We start from the raw sequence: 19,812 nt of genomic DNA on the forward strand, positions 1-19,812 counted from the left end.
AGTTTGAATTTGAGACTTTTTAAGCAATTTAATTTCTCCCAGGGTTTGTCAGAAATGTATTTAATGTGTGTATGCCAAGTGGCATCACTGGATAATATAATGCCATGATGTTTGTGCTGAGAAACCTCATGTTGGTTTGTTTTGGCCATGCATAATATAGGATGGTGGAATAACACCTGATAGGTCGTTAATGTGCATTTTATATATCTGCTAGTCTAATGACCTTTTTTCTTCCTCTTTAGAATTGTAAAACTTCTGATAGGTTTAGCGAACACTGTGCTTTTTCTCTCAGTCAGTTGCCCACCACATCCCCACCTTTTTTTGGAGGTGAGGTGGTACATGTCCAAATTCTGTCAAAACCTGGATGCAACCCACTTGTCAAATACTATTGAGAACTTGACAGTTGGAATCAGAAGTGGTTATTAGAAGTACATTTTAGGGATCTGTCCAGCATTGCTGTTTTGCTCCCAGGCAAAATTTGAAAATGCTGGACTTGTAATTTTGCCTGGATTTGGAACCCCAGGAATGTATGTATGCATCAAGTCTAGGGCCTAAACTATTATTGCCCTTATTTCCAGTTTCATTTATTGCAAACTTTGAATAGCTCAAACAAATTTTGAAATTGGGTTGAGTTCATATTGACTGGATTTTGTTTAATCTCCATCTTTGTGGTATGATGCTTAGCCGTGATTAACAGAAATGTCATCTGGTAATAATGCTGTGTGATAGGTCCAAATGCATGTTTTATCCACAAATTGGATACATAAACAAACTTTTGTGTTGATGATGTTGAGTTTAAATTAATTCTGATGTCGTATATATTGCAGTTGACTGGAATAGCAACTGCCTTGCCTGAGCGACATTCTCAGTTGATTCTGCTTCAAGACTCCCTGTTCAAGATTGGAAACTATGAGGTAAGTTGATCCAAAATGTAAAATTAGGTTAAATGAAATGAAATTAAATTAAATTAAACTAAACTAAACTAAATTAAATTAAATTAAATTAAATTAAATTAAATTAAGCTAAACTATACTGAACTAAACTAAACTAAACTTTACTAAACTAAACTAAACTGAACTGAACTGAACTGAACTGAACAGAACTGAACTAAATTGAATTGAATTAAATTAAATTACATTATGATCCAGACATTTGACCCTGTTATTCCACTAGATATACTGGCAGCCATGTATAGCCTATCATGTGCTGAAAAATAACATTTAACTCAGAACAGCTATAACAACACTTTTAGGCTCCAATGATCAGTTTTGATAATGTATTATTTTCAACTGTTTGGGTAGAGATTTTGTAAAGAACTGTCTGTTTGATACCTTTAATCTATTCAATCAGTGCAGTATTTCCTGTTCTATATTTCCAGAACTGTTTACTATGGGGAGAGGAATCCTTCAATGAGGCCTATCAGCAATACAGAATGGCTAAAAATGAGCAGTCCAAGAAAGAGTGGACTGACACCATGGTCCATATAATTAAAGCTCTGCAAAAGTAAGAAATACGATAAACCATTCATGAATTACTAATACTTTGACTTGGCTTTCCAAACATTTTTTTTGCCATTATAAGATACTTTACACCAGTCACCGAGTTGACTCCAACCATAATCCAAGTAGACTGTAGGCTGGTTAGGAATTTTATGATGATAAGACCAGAATATTTAATTAACTCCAACATTATTATAGAAGGTAGATTGGGATGAGACTGGACTGGTATTACAATCTGTGTCTTTTACTCATTAGAAAAAGAAAATGATACAATAGCAACAAGAATTTACACTAATTGATTATTAGTTCTACTGGTCATAGTTTACACTAATTGATTATTAGTTATACTGGTCATAGTTTACACTAATTGATTATTAGTTATACTGGTCATAGTTTACACTAATTATTAGTTATACTGGTCATAGTTTACACAAATTATTACTTATACTGGTCATAGTTTACACTAATTGATTATTAGTTCTACTGGTCATAGTTTACACAAATTATTAGTTATACTGGTCATAGTTTACACTAATTGATTATTAGTTGTACTGGTCATAGTTTACACTAATTGATTATTAGTTCTACTGGTCATAGTTTACACAAATTATTAGTTATACTGGTCATAGTTTACACTAATTGATTATTAGTTATACTGGTCATAGTTTACACTAATTGATTATTAGTTATACTGGTCATAGTTTACACTAATTGATTATTAGTTCTACTGGTCATAGTTTACACTAATTGATTATTTTATTAGCTCTACTGGTCATAGTTTACACTAATTGATTATTAGTTCTACTGGTCATAGTTTACACTAATTGATTATTAGTTCTACTGGTCATAGTTTACACTAATTGATTATTAGTTCTACTGGTCATAGTTTACACTAATTGATTATTAGTTATGCTGGTCATAGTTTACACTAATTGATTATTAGTTCTACTGGTCATAGTTTACACTAATTGATTATTAGTTCTACTGGTCATAGTTTACACTAATTGATTATTATTAGTTCTACTGGTCATAGTTTACACTAATTGATTATTAGTTCTACTGGTCATAGTTTACACTAATTGATTATTAGTTCTACTGGTCATAGTTTACACTAATTGATTATTAGTTCTACTGGTCATAGTTTACACTAATTGATTATTAGTTATGCTGGTCATAGTTTACACTAATTGATTATTAGTTCTACTGGTCATAGTTTACACTAATTGATTATTAGTTCTACTGGTCATAGTTTACACTAATTGATTATTATTAGTTCTACTGGTCATAGTTTACACTAATTGATTATTAGTTCTACTGGTCATAGTTTACACTAATTGATTATTAGTTCTACTGGTCATAGTTTACACTAATTGATTATTATCTCTACTGGTCATAGTTTACACTAATTGATTATTAGTTCTACTGGTCATAGACCGGAAGAGCTTATAGGACAGTTGGTCAGTCATCTGATCTTCGTTAGTCCATTAACACAAATTTGTTATTGATGTTCCTTCTAAACTACTTGGTGGTTTGCCATGAAACTTTTCACATATTATTTCAAAAGCCATGCTGATCCAAAATAAAATGGGTGCTGCTCAGACATCTAGTATGATGACCATAGTTTCCCCCTTGAAAATCTTGTTATCACCTCCTCTATGAAACATTACATCAGCAATGGGTTTTCACCAGAAGGCTTTTGGTTCGGTTCAGATATTTATTTTGGCCACCACAGTGACCCTCATGAAAATCTTGTTATTGCTTTTCATGATTGGATGGTCATATCGATATTGGGTTTTCACTAAATTACTTTTTATGAAGTCTTGTTGGTCCTAAATGAAAATGGTGTTTATTTGACTTCCTGAATATCTTTGTTAGTTTCACTCCTCATGAATTGATGGTCATATTGACATGGGGTTTTCACCAGAAGACTTATGAGATCAAGTTAGTCTTTCCTGAAAATGATGCTGTCCATACATCCAGTATGGCTAGTACACAGGTTATCCTGAAAATCTTGTTATTGCTACTCTACCTGAATGGAATGTCATTTCAAAATGGGGTTTTCACTAAAAGACTTATAATGATGTGTGTTTGGTCCTAAATGAAATCGGATGCCCAATATGGTCACTAAAGCAGTCATGGAAAATGTTTTGTGGTCTCTAGCTGGTCTCAAATAAAACTGTAAATCTGACATCCAGTATTACCACCACACTACTTTTAGATGAAAGGTCATATCAACATTGATTTTTGACCGGAAGGCTTCTTATGATATACTGAACGAAAATAGTGCTTATCAGAATTGGGTGTGATCATCATTGGCAGCTATCTTGAAAACCTTATTGATATGTCATAAGATGGAAAGTCGCTTTTAGATGGGATTTTCGCCAGAAGACTAATGCTGATATCTAGTTGGTATTGAATAAAAATCATGCAGATCTGACCACAGTTATGGTTGCCACATTGAAATATTGAAAATCTTACATCTGAATTAATGTTCATATTAACATGGTTTTCACCAAGTCTTCGAAAGATGTTTAGTCCGACCTAAATGAAAATGGTGCTGGTCACACATCAAATATCACTGCCACAGGGACTGATTTGAAAATTTTACTACTCGAGAAGATCAGAAGCGATACCAGCACTCAACGGATTAAAAGATGAACAATGGTCCTATCTTGAAATTCCTGGAAATTCTTTTCAGAGAATTCGGATCAGTCCCTTCTAATGACTCCTGTTTTAAATGCTGGTATAGTAGATTTGCAAGTACAAATTATAACTTTTCAATGTAAATGTATTTCAGATTGTTTGACAAAAATGTGTCCTGCATAAGATCCTTGCCATCAGCCAAGCTGGTCCGTTTTGCTCAAAATCTGGTGAAAGTGGTGGAAATAACGATGTCTGTGCCAGAGTCAGTGACAGAAATGCCACTTGGAACTGTGGTGCCATGGATACTGTTGTACAAGCTTATCAAACAGTAAAGTATTGATTTTAGAACAACTTGAATTGTTGCTTACAATAAACCTGCATTTTATATGAAATGTCTTTACAAAGAACACTTTTATGCAAAAGACAACTGATCGTGGATCATTCTTACAAGAACCCACCATGAGAATAGCTATGATTTGTATCCTTTCTAAATGTCACTTGTCTGGTATGGACAAATGTCACTTATCTGGTATAGACAAGGATGTTCTTCTTTACACTACCTTCACATTTTAATAATTTGTAAAGATTATTTCATTTTCTCCCAAAATAATCATAGTATTCTCAAAGAAAATTTGTCTCTGTACCTTTTCTTGAGTGCATTATAAATAAGTTGTGGTCTTATTTTAATGAAATCATTAATATTTTTCTTAAAAACAGAAAGTTTTACATTTTTAAATAGGAATTCTTGTGTCTAGTCAGCTGGTACACAATCTTGTCAGGATAAATGGTTCTACAGTGTATGATATATTGCCATGAAACTTGGTAAATATTAGTTGTCATCACATGAAGATCTGCATGTAATCAAAACTCTTTGCTCCCCAAGTTTTTGTATGTCTTTCATAACGTGGATTGTATTATGAATTCTTTTGTCTCTTGATCTAAATTTTGTGGATGGTTTACATGTGGGGATAGGGTAAAGGAGGAACCTTATAATTTTCAGATTTACAAACTTAGAGCTGAAGATTTCTGTGATTGAAAAAGCAAAAATTGGTTTCAGCACAGTAGCTTGGAGTTCTTGACCATCTACAGTCGCAAAACATTTTGGATAGTTTGCACCTAAAGTCGAGACAAACCTTACCAATGTCAGGGTCAATACGTCCAAGGTCAACATTACAGTGACTGAAAAAAGAATTATGGTTTCTACACAGTACTTTGAGTTTTCCATTATCTACAGTTGCCAAACTTGTAGATAGGTTGCCCTTGATGTAAAAAGAACACATTTGATTTTTGAGTCAGAAAATCGAAGGTAAAAACTACCATGAATGAAGGAAGAAAAATGTTTCTGCGCAGTATTAGTTCTACGTGACATACCTCAACCAAGCTTTATATATTGTTTGCACTTGGTATAAGGAAGAAGGCAGTTGATTTTGGGATCTGAAAATCGAAGGCCATGGTTACTGACTGAAAGAAGACAAATGGTTTTGGCTTCTTGGATGACTTGCATTTTTGGTAAGGAAGAAGTCTACTGACTTAGGGGTGAAAAGATAAATGTTCAAGGTCGCTCATTAGAAAGAATAAAACTGATTTAAGTGCAGAAGTTGATGATCAACATAACCATTGGCCAGGTGAATAATGTGCCTTTCATGCCCTTTTTTAAAAATTCAACAGATTTCTACAAAACTTGGTGAAAAATGTTATGCCCATCATCTGAAAATATGCATACTGACAAATCGCTTTGCTCTGGCAATTTTTATTTGAGTGGTAGTCATTTTTGTCTTTGAGTCAAATGGTCAATCTTGTGAACACTAAATAGTCCCAGCTTTCAATGAATCACTGTTGGTACATGTTACAGCCATCATCTGAAGATGTGCATGTTTGTTTGTTATTTGAATAATATTGTTTTTGACTAGGAGCCTGTTGTAGTATAGGATAGAATCTTGTGGACCATCATGAAACTTTGTACATCCTACTGACATTATTTGAAGATGTACATCATAACAAATTACTACCCCCTGGCAGTATTTGTTAGAGTTATTGCCCTTTTTATATGCTGCTGCTGAATGCAGTGCATGACAAAATCTTGCAAATGGAGCTAGCTTTACAGTTTTTGCTTTGAAATTTGGTACAGATTATGGTCATCAGCTGATGATGTGCTTGTCGACAAATCGCAGTGCACTGTTGTTTTTTTCTTCAGAGCTATTACCCGTTTTTACTTCGAGATTGATGTAGCTTATGAATGAATATTGTGAATGCAACTAGTTTTTAATGAATTGACATTAAACTTTGGATAGGTTTGACTAATCATTATGCTTTTGCCATTTTCTTTAGAGTTATTGTCCTTTGTTTTGCAGCTGAAAGTATTTTGGACAGAATCTTGTTTTGTAATTTTTGTGTTCATTGTGAATCTTCTGTATATCATAGTCAAAGATGTGCACGTTTACAAATGTTTCTGCAGTGTGATTTTTCATACAAGCTAGTTCTTTTTTTACTGATGGCTGGACACAATATATGACAGAATTATATGAATCTACTCTTGCAGTTTTCATTGGATTGTTATCAAACTTATATAGTCATCCTCAGAAAAATTGACCAGTCATTGTACACTGAAACTATTTTTTGAAGAGTTAAGCACTTTTTGACTATATTCATCTGCTGGAGTGGTGGGGCTATATTTACTTTTCCAAATTGCTCACCAGATTCCAAGTTTTGAAAGTCTTACTTTTTTAAAAATTTCATCACATGTTAAGGAAGAACCTGAACTCTGTAATTGCCATTTATTTTTATCTTAAAAGGTGATGTTTCCTAGTTATGTGTTCGAGCATTAAAAAATTGAACTTGTCCTTTAATGTTAAAATGAAAACTAGAACTATGATTCTGTTAACATCCCTTATGTAATAATTTTATGCAGAATAAATGTGTCTAGGTATTCTTTATTTAGACTGTATCCTGAACATATTTTTTTGAGATTATTTTTTTTAAGATTTATGAATATGTAGTTGTTGATCAGGGAACCATTCTATTGTCCTGAAGAAATATATCATATTCAACATATGTAGTTGTTGATCAGGGAACCATTCTATTGTCCTGAAGAAAGATATCATATTCAACATATGTAGTTGTTGATCAGGGAACCATTCTATTGTCCTGACGAAAGACATCATATTCAACATATGTAGTTGTTGATCAGGGAACCATTCTATTGTCCTGTAGAAATATATCATATTCAGCATATGTAGTTGTTGATCATCGAACCATTCTATTGTCCTGAAGAAAGACATCATATTCAACATATGTAGTTGTTGATCAGGGAACCATTCTATTGTCCTGAAGAAAGACGTCATATTCAACATATGTAGTTGTTGAACAGGGAACCATTATATTGTCCTGAAGAAAGACATCATATTCAACATATGTAGTTGTTGATCAGGGAACCATTCTATTGTCCTGAAGAAAGATATCATATTCAACATATATGCTCTGTACTGTAAATAAACCTACATTTAGGTAAATTCTGTAAGGTTATTTAAGTGCACATGTACAAATGACAGCTTCTTACATACAGATCTTTATTTCAGTGAGGAAGATAAACTTAAGGCAATGCAGATAAAAGAATCTGCCAGTGAACATGCCTTTGATGAAGGAATTCCATCGTCTTTGATGTTGTTGAATATTGCTCATGAATATTTGGGAAGGTAAACACTTTTTAACAGTTATTAATGGAATAATAATAATCATAATAATATTGTTATTATTAATAATGATTTATAATTTAAAAGATCAGGCTCATTTGGTTCATAACGCCTTCTATGGTTACGTGTACTTGATGTAAATGTTTTTAAGTTTAGGGTGTATTTATAGAACCGTGCTGTTAAACTTGATAGTGGATCAACTGCTACTATCAAAGATGAACAAGACTTCACAAATTTGTGTATAATACGGTACCAATAATGCAAATATTAGTGATTTTGTTAAAGGCGTTACAAATGAGTACATCAAAGTACATTGTTATAAAGAAGAGTAGTAATGAATTACAATCATGCAAATGATTGTTTCTGTTGATGTTGATTAGTATGCTTTTTAAAACCATTAGATGCGTCAGCTGAAGGGAATAGATTTACCTACAGTACAGTGAATGAATACCCCAAATAAAGAATACAAAAGAATACAGCAGAATACCCCAAATGAACAAATGTTACAATGAATACCCCAGATAAAGAATACAAAAGAACATAGCAGAATACCCCAAATAAAGAATACAAAAGAACACAGCAGAATACCCCAAATAAAGAAATGTTACAATGAATACCCCAAATAAAGAATACAAAAGAACACAGCAGAATACCCCAAATAAAGAATGCAAAAGAACACAACAATACACAGCATGATTTTAAAATACTGAAGCTAAATAATGATTGCTTAAATGCTCAATTCGATCGCAAATATAACACGTATCAAGATAAATCACTTGCACTCAGCATCAAAGGGAGGCAATGCAGCCAACAACACAACACTACTAACTGGTTCTTAAAGTATATGTGTATGATCTTGTCCTTATTATGTGATATTCATTCATTAGTTTATCCAAAACTCAGTTAAGTGTGAGTTTAGTGTTCTGTGGTAATTAGTGTATCTACACTGATTCATTAATAATTGTGTATATTTAATACAGTTTTATTAGTAATTGGTGAATATACATGGTGTTTATTAGTAATTAGTGTACATACGCAGTGCTTTATTAGCAATTAGTATACATAGATAATGTTGCATTAGTAATTTTGCCTCAGGCAATAGTTCTCGTATTTTAGAATCATGCTGTTTATTGGGATTCAGCATGCATTGATAAAATGAGACATGCTTTCTTGAGGATTCAAATTTATCAACAAGTTTCACTTGAATGAGGAAGAGATTTGAATAAGTATTTGATCAAAGTTTCATTTATAGTATCATTTCTTATTCTTTCTTCATTTTTGGGAATAAAAGTGTATGAATACCTTCTGCTTTATTCTCATTTCTCTCTCTCATTAGTTAGCTTGCTACCTGATACCATATAGATCTGTGTACATTAGAAAAATATCAATTGCTTTATGATTCTTTTTCCAAAAGGATGAAAATAAAACATACATCTGAAAGCTGATCTTTTTAACCAGATTACAGAAATTGCATTGATTTATCAAATAGCTTTGTTGATCTCCAGGTATCAAACACAGTAAAAGAAATGGGGGGTGCTTCTTTATCATATGGGAATAATGTTTCATTGGGTCTTAGGGCAGCAATGGAGTCCACAAACTTTAGTATGTCAGGAAATTTTGTGATACTTCATTATACCTCTGCTATGTATTTTTGACAGTTTTACATAATTTGGATAAATACTTTTATAAATATTTAGAACGTAAATATATCTAGGCGAAGGTGCACTCACATGAGATGAAAGATTTTGGAATTTAGCTCTGCTCTTATTCTGACCTGTAGCTGTTTTAACTTACTTAAATTTTAGGAAACATATGCTCTTTCAATTCATCACTTGAGAATCTTTTTACGAGCTGTGAAACCCGCAAGTTTTTCGTGTAATCACTTAGGGCAATAGCAATTTCATTAGGTTCTTGATGAATGACACCATTTCATCGCTGATATATCTCAGTGGCAGGTTTTATTTATAGATTTGCCTCTGAAGTCATTGAAGGTTGTCCCAAGTTATTAAGGTTCTTTTTTGTAATACTGTTTGGTATTTCTGTAGTATGTTGCTTTTTGAATCATTGATATGGCTTTGATTCTTTATAACCTGTAGTGGTTGGTATCATTTCATTTATGAAATCTGTCCCACGTCTTAATAGCATTCATAAAATGACTGAGATGGGTTGATTTGTTCACTCTAATTTGAGCATGACTGTTCAGGGTGTCATTAAACAAATGTCAAGATAATCAGATGGGTCATCTAAAGAGATTCATTTACCAATGGATATCTTTCATTTCTTTTAGGAATAGGTTTGAATTGAATTTTTTGACTATTGATACATTGATATTTTTATTATGATAAGGTTTACTTTTTTAACTTAATTTGCTTGTACAGATGATTGGGGTGCCACAACTTCCATAATCTTGTCAGTGTTGTTAGTATAGATATGTTAGTGTTTTAGATACCTCTGTTATTCTAGTTCATGCAGTACAACCTCTTACTCGTGTGGGTACAGTACAACCTCATTCTCAACTTGTTACAGTACAACCTCATTCTCAACTTGTTACAGTACAACCTCTGTTAATCTAGTTGGTACAGTACAGCCTCTTACTCTAGTGGGTACAGTACAACCTCTTTTATTCTAGTGGGCACAGTACAACCTCTTAATCTAGTGGGTACAGTACAGCTCTCTTTAGTGGGTACAGTACAGCTCTTACTCTAGTGGGTACAGTACAGCCTCTTACTCTAGTGGGTACAGTACATCCTCTTACTCTAGTGAGTACAGTACAGCTTTTACTCTAGTGGGTACAGTACAGCTTTTACTCTAGTGGGTACAGTACAGCCTCTTACTCTAGTGGGTACAGTACAACATCTTACTCTAGTTGGGACAGTACAATCTGTTAATCTAGTGGGTACAGTACAGCCTCTTACTCTAGTGGGTACAGTACAGCCTCTGTTAATATAGTAAGTACAGTACAACCTCTTACTCTAGTGGGTACAGTACAGCCTCTTACTCTAGTGGGTACAGTACAACCTCTAACTCAAGTAGGTACAGTACAGCCTCTTACTCAAGTAGGTACAGTACAACCTCTTGCTCTAGTGGGTACAGTACAGCCTTTTACTCTAGTGGGTACATTACAGCCTCTTACTCAAGTGGATACAGTACAACCTCTGTTAATTTAGTGGGTACAGTACAACCTCTTACTCTGGTGGGTACAGTACAACTTCTGTTAACCTAGTTTGTACAGTACAACCTCTTACCCTAGTTGGTACAGTACAATATCTGTTACTCTTGTGGTACATTACATGCATGAGCTGTTTATATTTCAGGGAATTTGTAGTTTTAAACCAGCTTTGATTGTTGTCATACAGCAAATTGTAGAGTCACCTACTTAACAGATTTCCTTGTTTTGTAAAAAAAAAAAAAAAGTTTTAAGCTGATGTTGAGATGTAGGGATCTATACACACAACAAATGGTTTTTGGACATAATGTTTTTTTTTTTGGAACCAAATCAATTCCATTCCATTATAATTCAGATCATATCACTGTTTGATAAGAATTCAGTCTCCATTGTAAACCATAAGCCCATATTTTTTAAATTCTCTCTTTGAAAACTGTCGATAGGATCTTTAAATTCATTATCATGAAAAAGTTTATGTTGGAAGGATTCACATAATTTAAAAATATTGATTAATGAATTGAAGTAATTTGATTTCATCTAGTAAAAGATAATGGATGTTCAAAAAGCAGATTTTAAGACCTTTTTCACTTAAGCTGCTGAATTTAGGATGATTCCGAGTCTGATGGTCTTGAGATAAATGGTACAGAATATTTTAATTTCACTGTCAATGTAATGAACCATGCGACCACAATCTGGCTGACTCCCTGACCATCCATGCAGCAAGAAACCATGAGACCACAATCTGGCTGACTCCCTGACCATCCATGCAGCAAGAAACCATGAGACCACAATCTGGCTGACTCCCTGACCATCCATGCAGCAAGAAACTAGGAGACCACAATCTGGCTGACTCCCTGACCATCCATGCAGCAAGAAACCATGAGACCACAATCTGGCTGACTCCCTGACCATCCATGCAGCAAGAAACCATGAGACCACAATCTGGCTGACTCCCTGACCATCCATGCAGCAAGAAAAGCTGTAGAACTTGCCTGACTGCCAGTCCAGCATGTGGAGCAGTATTTAGTGATGTATCCATTGGAGAGGTGCTGTGCCATTCAAATGAATGCAATGCCTGAAGTGGACAACCCCCACAGTTAGTGTGGGGATAACCTCAACATACTCAGACTCTGCACTGGAGCAGATGTAATTTAGTTTCAAATCAGCCATGAAGGAAATTATTGTGTTTTGTACATTTCCAGGTTCCCATGACCAACATCTGTAAGCCCATGAATTGAAAGCTTCAGTTTACTTGAATGATGAAGAAGACGATCACTTCTCCTTCCATTTGTTGCTGCAGTTGGTGAAAATAAAAGAGATTAGGGACCATCTGTTTGATGACATTTGGGAACAAGGCAAGATCTGGAATCCAAGCAATCCCATCATCCATCTGATCTCAGATGTATTCGTCAACTGTGCTTCCTACCTTGGACATCATTGGGGTCAATATGACAGCACCACTATTTTACAAGGTGGATAGTAATGCTGTCCAGACTACATCCAAGCCAGTGTCAAACACACCAGGAGATCTGGTCATTACACGACAAGTGGGCAGTGGAGAAAGTCCACAAGCCAGACTACTGTCTTTGGTTTTACTCCAGGCTTTTTCTAGTGCCCAAAACCAATGGGAAACTCAGGCCAGTTATAGACCTCAACTGGCTCAACAGGTACATAACTGCACTGAGGTTGACAATGGAAAAGGCACTGTCAGTCAGGCTTAAAGGGGGATGAATTTGCAATCAGTTTAATCAGCAATTATTATCAGGTCCTTATGCACAACCCAGTTTCCTTTGATTCTGGATTCGAAGGAGCAACATACCTATTTCGTGTATTCCCATTTGGTCTGAACATCAGTTGATGGACATACTTGGCAGTTATCACCTATATTATCATTTTCTTCTGCTCAACATCGACAGAAACTACCTTGTCTTGACAATATCCTCCAAAAACTTGGCACATTCATCCTTGGTGAAGGGAATAAATAAATTTTCTTTCTGTCTTGTGTCATTTAGGGTTCCTAATGTCATATGACATACCATGGCATGGGCATTTTGACAAATTTCAACCTTGTGTGCCACCCTCGCATACTCAAGCAGATTATCAAGTTGCAGAGTCAGTTTCCACAAGAGAGTGGATTTCAGTAAATTTCTACGACTTCTTGGTCTGCTCAGTGTGGTAGTGGACTTGATCCTTCTCTGCCATCTTTCATGTGCCCATTGCAGATGGCTCTGCAAGACCAGTGGCACCCCTTTTCAGCTAGACCAAATTAGTGTCATTGGTGCAAACAATACAGTGAATCATGACAGGAATACCACTGGAAAAATTACAACCAGAAATCATGATCTGCAATAATGCCAGTTCATACAGTGGGAGAGCCCATTTGTTGACCATCTTGATCATGGTTAGTGGCAAGTGTGGGAACAGAGGAGCTACCTCTTCAACTTCTGGATATGAAGGTCATGCTAAATGCTTTTCATTTTTGGGAAGGATGAACTTTACAGGAAGACAGTTTTCATTATGTTGGACAACTCAATGTTGGTGGCCCACCTATTCAAACAGGTGGTGACCAAATCACCCAACCTATGTGTTTTGGACTTTATAGAGGTCCAAATCAGACATATCCAAGACAGGTTCATTGTCTTGGACTCACTGTTGACAAGGGCCAGACTCTTCACACTGAGTTGTCCATCTTAATAGGATTTGTGAACTCTGGGCACATCAAGTGATAGACCTTTTTTGCAATGAGGTGGAATTACAAAACTGCCCTTGTTTGTCTGGCCATTCTTGGATCCAGAAGCCAGGTCCATGGATGTGCTTTCAGTCAGTTGGGGGAGGAGTTCAGGAGCTTCACAAACCTTCTCACTTGTCTGAGGGCCCTGGGTGGCTGAGTGGTCTTAGGAACTCATATTTACAGTACACTCACATCTCAGTTCTATCTGCTTGGGGTCAGTCATGGCTTGGGCATCGTTAGTATTTGAGAAAGGATGCCTGTAGCTTTGCATCGATCTGAAGTTCTTCCTGGTTTCTTCCTCCAAAAAATATACTGACTGCCATGTATCATGTGTTAAAAAAGGGTGTTAAACCCACTAAAATAAACCAAACCCACTCATCTGGTATTGAGGATAATAGAGTAAAAAATAAGAGGTCAGAAATGCAAAGTGGGATTACAATCGGCTTAATCTAAAGATAGACATCCCCAGAACAATCCCTGTGATGCCCAACCATGACAGTCTTGATCACAGGTGTTGCATCCATGCCCAGACAGGTTTCTCCTTCATGTTTGTCTTTAATCACTACTATGGGCGAATATCACAAACATGAACGCCTTCCACTTTAATGGCTTATGCGAAAAGTGGTGGTTTTCAGGGATCGGTAACAGTGATTGTCAGAACATCTTATATACCACCAACAGCAGGGCCAACCGCACACTCTTCCCACCAGCCAGCAGTGCCGTCTATGTTGGACTTGCAATTGCTCAATGCCTAGCCTTAAGGGAGAGCTAGTGACATTGCCTAATACAGCCAGCTGGAGTCATCAATGCCACCTGGTATGACTATTGCAGCGCTACAAACCATCCCAGATGATGACCCAGCAGACAGTGATTGTGATGACACATTGGCAAACCCATCTTATTCAGATCCAACTATGGAGCAGACTGAATTCAGCTTTCGAGGAAGAGATGCCATCCCCAAGCAGCAAAAATGACCTAGTTTAACAAAAAATATTGTTTAGTGCTTGTTTAAAAATTAAATACCTAATTCTGATAATTTGTGAACACTACATCCCATAATCAACATTCTTCCCAAGTTTATACACTGTTAATTATAGTGATTGAAAAAATAACTTTTTGTCCTTGAAAGTGTTGAATTACCTGATGATATACCTGTATGAACCTTGTGTCAACTTTCCTAAATCAGTTTTTATGAAACTTCATATGTTGTCTGCATTTAGAGACATGCACCTCCGTATTGATTCTTGGGCCAGGAGATCATCAAGATCACTGGAGCTAATCTTGGCAGTTTGTGTTCAATCCCAATGTAATAAGCAATTTTCCTGCAGGTCTGTGTCATAATAGTGACTTAAAAACCCCCACATAAAAGTGTATTTAATGATGTAAAATCATTTTGTAATTGCCCATCATCACTCAAGGACTTTATTGAAATAAATTAAATAGCAGTGACAGATATAAAAATGTTCTCCATGGTGTCCATATTGGATGTCAGCGTGAGAGGGGCAGTGGTTTGCTGATGGGATTTAAAACAAGTGTATCTTCTTGTTGCAGTCGATCCTGGTGCACAAAGTCAGATGGAGCATTCCTCCTCTGTTTCATGGATGTCTTGAAGGAAAAGATGGCCTCCAACCAGTACGACAAGGAAATCAACCAGGCTTTTGAGCAGTGTGTATATTGCTTGTATGGACATCCAAACAAACGGGGTCGTGTGCGGCAGCTGACTGATCACATGGTACCACAGATTCATCTCACATGGGACAGGGCTGTTGACTTGTTTGAATACTTCAAACCGAAGACACTGCCAGAATTTGACAGCTTCAAGTCTGATACTATATCAGGAGAGGTAAGACTTGGCACATTACAGCAGACTTTAGAATTACAAGCAGGGATGGTAAATCAGTCTTAAAGTGCTAAAGGATACCATATACTTTGTAGACAAGTAGCATTTATGAAAGTATGCTTAAATATTAAATTATAAGATTTTTAAAATGATAATTTATTATGACCCACTGTGATACTTAAAAAGGAATATTGTTTCACTACTGACTGATCATATATATGTATGGTTGTAGATCATTGGAAATCCATTTAAGCATGACAGCACATCCATTTTAGCATGATAGCACATCCATTTAAACATGTTGTAAATCAATATAAGCATGATAGCAAATCCATTTAAGCATGATATCACATCCATTTAAGCTTGACAGCACATAAACTATTAAACTTCAAGCCATGACATGTTTTCCACACTTTAATCAAAATAAGCACATCAATTGATGCATGATAGCATGTCCATTTAAACATGATAGCACATGCATTTAAGCATGACAGCACATGCATTTAAACATGATTGAACATGCATTTAAACATGACAGCACATGCATTTAAACATGACAGAACATGCATTTAAGCATGACAGCACTTGCATTTAAGCATGACAGCACATCCATTTAAGCATGACAGCACATGCATTTAAACTTGATTGAACATGCATTTAAACATGACAGCACTTGCATTTAAACATGACAGAACATGCATTTAAACATGACAGCACATGCATTTGAGCATGACAGCACTTGCATTTAAGCATGACAGCACATCCATTTAAACATGACAGCACATAAACTATTAAACTTAGATCCATGATATTTATTTCACACTTTATTTTTTGCACACTTTTTTGTTTAAAAAATCCCATGGTTTCATCAATTCTAAATAAAAATGGTGCTTGTAGGACATAAGGTATAGCTGTCACAGTAGCCATCTTGACAGTATTGTTATCATTACTCTTCCTCCTTAAAAGATGTTCATATGAACATGGGGTTTTCACGAAAAAAATTCTTATGATGCTTAGTTTGGTTTAGATGAATATGGTGTCTATTAGACATCACTATGTCCACCATTACAGCCATCTTAAAAATCTTTTTATTCTACTCCATCTGAACATATGATTACAGTGTGGTCCCACATGAAAACTGTGCCAATCTGATTCCTGTATGGCTATCATGGCACCCATCTTGAAACCCTTGTTACTGCTACTTCTCCAGAAAGAATATGACCATCTTGGGAGTTTTGTTATAGCTGCTTATCCTACATAGAAAGTTTTATTTCACCAGAAGACTTGATTGTGGTGTCTTGCTTGGCCTAAATGAAAGTAACATGAATCTGACATCCAATATAGTTACCATAGTGACCATCTTGAGACTTCTTATGTCATTGCTACTCCTTCTGAATGGTTGGTCATATTGACATGGGATTTTCAACAAAAGACCTCTAATGATGTCTGGTTGGTCCTTAATGAAAATGCTGCCGATGTTATATCCAGTATAGTTATTCTGTTACAAGGAATGCTTTCAAAGTGGGATCCAAGTTGTAAGCAAATTACTCAAAAGTTTGTTCAGAAGTTCTAATTGGCAAGTAAATTTTGCAGAACAGTTACCTGCTGGTGACATAAAAAACAACAATAAACCCATAGCTCAAGCTCATTGATATCGATAACAGGGGCTTGTATCATTGATATCAATCACAGGGGCTTGTATCATTGATATCGATCACAGGGGCTTGTATCATTGATATCAATCACAGGGGCTTGTATCATTGATATCAATCACAGGGGCTTGTATCATTGATATCAATCACAGGGGCTTGTATCATTGATATCAATCACAGGGGCTTGTATCATTGATATCAATCACAAGGGCTTGTATCATTGATATCGATCACAGGGGCATGTATCATTGATATCAATCACAGGGGCTTGTATCATTGATATCGATCACGGGCATGTATCATTGATATCAATCACAGGGGCTTGTATCATTGATATCGATCACAGGGGCTTGTATCATTGATATTGATCACAGGGGCTTGTATCATTGATATCAATCACAAGGGCTTGTATCATTGATATCAATCACAGGGGCTTGTATCATTGATATCAATCACAGGGCTTGTATCATTGATATCGATCACAGGGGCTTGTATCATTGCTTACAATTTACCTCTCAGTCAGACATGTACTATAAAAATAACTTCAATGGAGGACAATTCTCACTTGACTTATTTAAGAATCAGTACTGAGATTTCGAGCTGAATTTTGTGCTGCACAATTTGTTGACCAAATGTTTGAAAATGGTGACTTTATTTTTAAGTTGGTAGCCATTCTGCAACCAATACATTAGGCCTACATGAAGCCCTGTAAAATTCTCTTTGGAAAACATGGTTCTCGCAATAAAGATGTTTTGGTAAACATGTCTGTCTGAAGCAGACACTTTAGTCTTGAAGTACCATTATTTGTGAATATATTGATAACTACATGTATGTTAATGGACATGAATATATTGATAACTACATGTATATAAATGGACATGAATATATTGATAACTACATGTATATTAATGGACATGAATATATTGATAACTACATGTATATTAATGGACATGAATATATTGATAACTACATGTATATTAATGGAAATGAATATATTGATAACTACATGTATATTAATGGACATGAATATATTGATATGTACATGTATATTGATGGACATGTGAAATTAAAATAGGTTGTGTGCAAATGCTGAATAATATGTTAAAGGATACTGAATTATTGCTAAAAGTGAATTTCATTATTTTACATATAATTTTGTCCTGAAAGTGTGATGAAAAATTAACTGTGTGCGAGCTTCCAGTAGACTGTATTTATTTATTGGTTTGAAACAATTCTATGATGCACTGTCCCACACTATCCCATACTGTCCCACACTATTCCACACTATCTCACAATATCCCATACTATCCCACACTATTCCATACTATCACACACTACCAGACACTATCCTATACTATCCCACACTATTCCACACTGTGCCATACTATCCCACACTATCACATACTATCCCATACTGTCTCACACTATGCCATGCTATCCCACCCATACCATCCCACACTATCCCATACTATCCCACACTATCCCATACTATCCTGTACTATCCCATACTGTCACATACTGTCCCATGCTGACAGTTGTTCTTGATATTTTAGCTATGTATCATTTACATAAGATCCAGTTTGAAATACAAACATCTTCATTATGACCATTTAGGATCTTAGTAGAGAATCATGTTGTCCACATGGACATGTCAGTATGAATAAGAACAGAAACTATTAATTTACTTTAATACACAGTTGGTTGTTATTATTTCCTTTCTATAGGGAGGAATTTGAGGATACCTTCTGTCCATCTGTCTGTCTCTACCACATCTCCTGAACAGCTGGTTAGAAAGTTACAAAACTTTGTAGTTTTCTTGTCATATAAACATCCACAAGAGGTGGTGTCCTTATTGCCTCCCCCCCCCCCCTTGGGTTGCTGGGATCAGAGGTCAGATGTTAAAAAAATTAAATTACAGTGATGTTTTCAAGCATTGTCTGACCAAACCTTATAAACACAAAATTATAGCTGGAAGATGCAACTGATTTATATTAATGATGTCCAGATTACTCAGGGGATGGGGTGGTGATTGAATATGCAGTAAACATCATTGGAATTTTTTATGGTAAGCCAGTGAGGTTTCTCAAGTATTCAGGTGGTGAGTGTTGCAGGTTAAATGTAAACCTGCTACTTTAAATGATTTTATTAACATATTGGCATCAAATTTTGGCCCTGTGAAAGTCAAGTATCAGTGTTTTTCATTTGAATGAATTGGATTTAGATACGCCTGCAATAAGGCAAAATATGTCATGATGTCCATGTCTTTCTGTCTGTCCATACCTATGTCTATTGTTATATTGTGTTAAACTTTTGTCCATGATTGTAGATTGTATGGTCATTTGTAAGCAAAATATTACATAGGTAACTTTAGTCCATCATTGTAGAGTAGAACTTTAAGATAATATTTATAAACACAAATACTTGGATTTGAGTTCAGCATATTGGTGCCCTCCTCCCCACCCCCCAAATTCTTTGGTCTATCTAATTTCTCTCAGATAGGTTGCTGAAATTTATGGAAAAAGACCTGACCTTGTTTACAAATTTGATGGAAATTTCCATTGAAAATTACTCATGTCCAGGTCATCATGTTGT

The 19,812-nt window shown here is 35.4% G+C and overlaps 1 protein-coding gene across 2 annotated transcripts in view; it reads left to right on the top strand.

Annotated features, from left to right (window-relative positions):
• LOC149792503 (calcineurin-binding protein cabin-1-like) overlaps nucleotides 1-19,812 on the top strand; it is a 197,794-nt gene that overhangs the window by 94,468 nt on the left and 83,514 nt on the right. For both annotated transcript variants that reach the window (XM_089971114.1, XM_089971115.1), the window contains exons 22-26: nucleotides 828-914; nucleotides 1,379-1,503; nucleotides 4,297-4,470; nucleotides 7,718-7,834; nucleotides 15,280-15,571. In XM_089971114.1, the coding sequence (XP_089827240.1) occupies nucleotides 828-914; nucleotides 1,379-1,503; nucleotides 4,297-4,470; nucleotides 7,718-7,834; nucleotides 15,280-15,571 (795 nt within the window). The remainder of the gene's footprint in view (nucleotides 1-827; nucleotides 915-1,378; nucleotides 1,504-4,296; nucleotides 4,471-7,717; nucleotides 7,835-15,279; nucleotides 15,572-19,812) is intronic.

Source organism: Sinohyriopsis cumingii, chromosome 9 (genome assembly GCF_028554795.1).
Source record: "Sinohyriopsis cumingii isolate HCF-2022 chromosome 9, ASM2855479v2, whole genome shotgun sequence".
NCBI classification, from domain to species: domain Eukaryota; kingdom Metazoa; phylum Mollusca; class Bivalvia; order Unionida; family Unionidae; genus Sinohyriopsis; species Sinohyriopsis cumingii.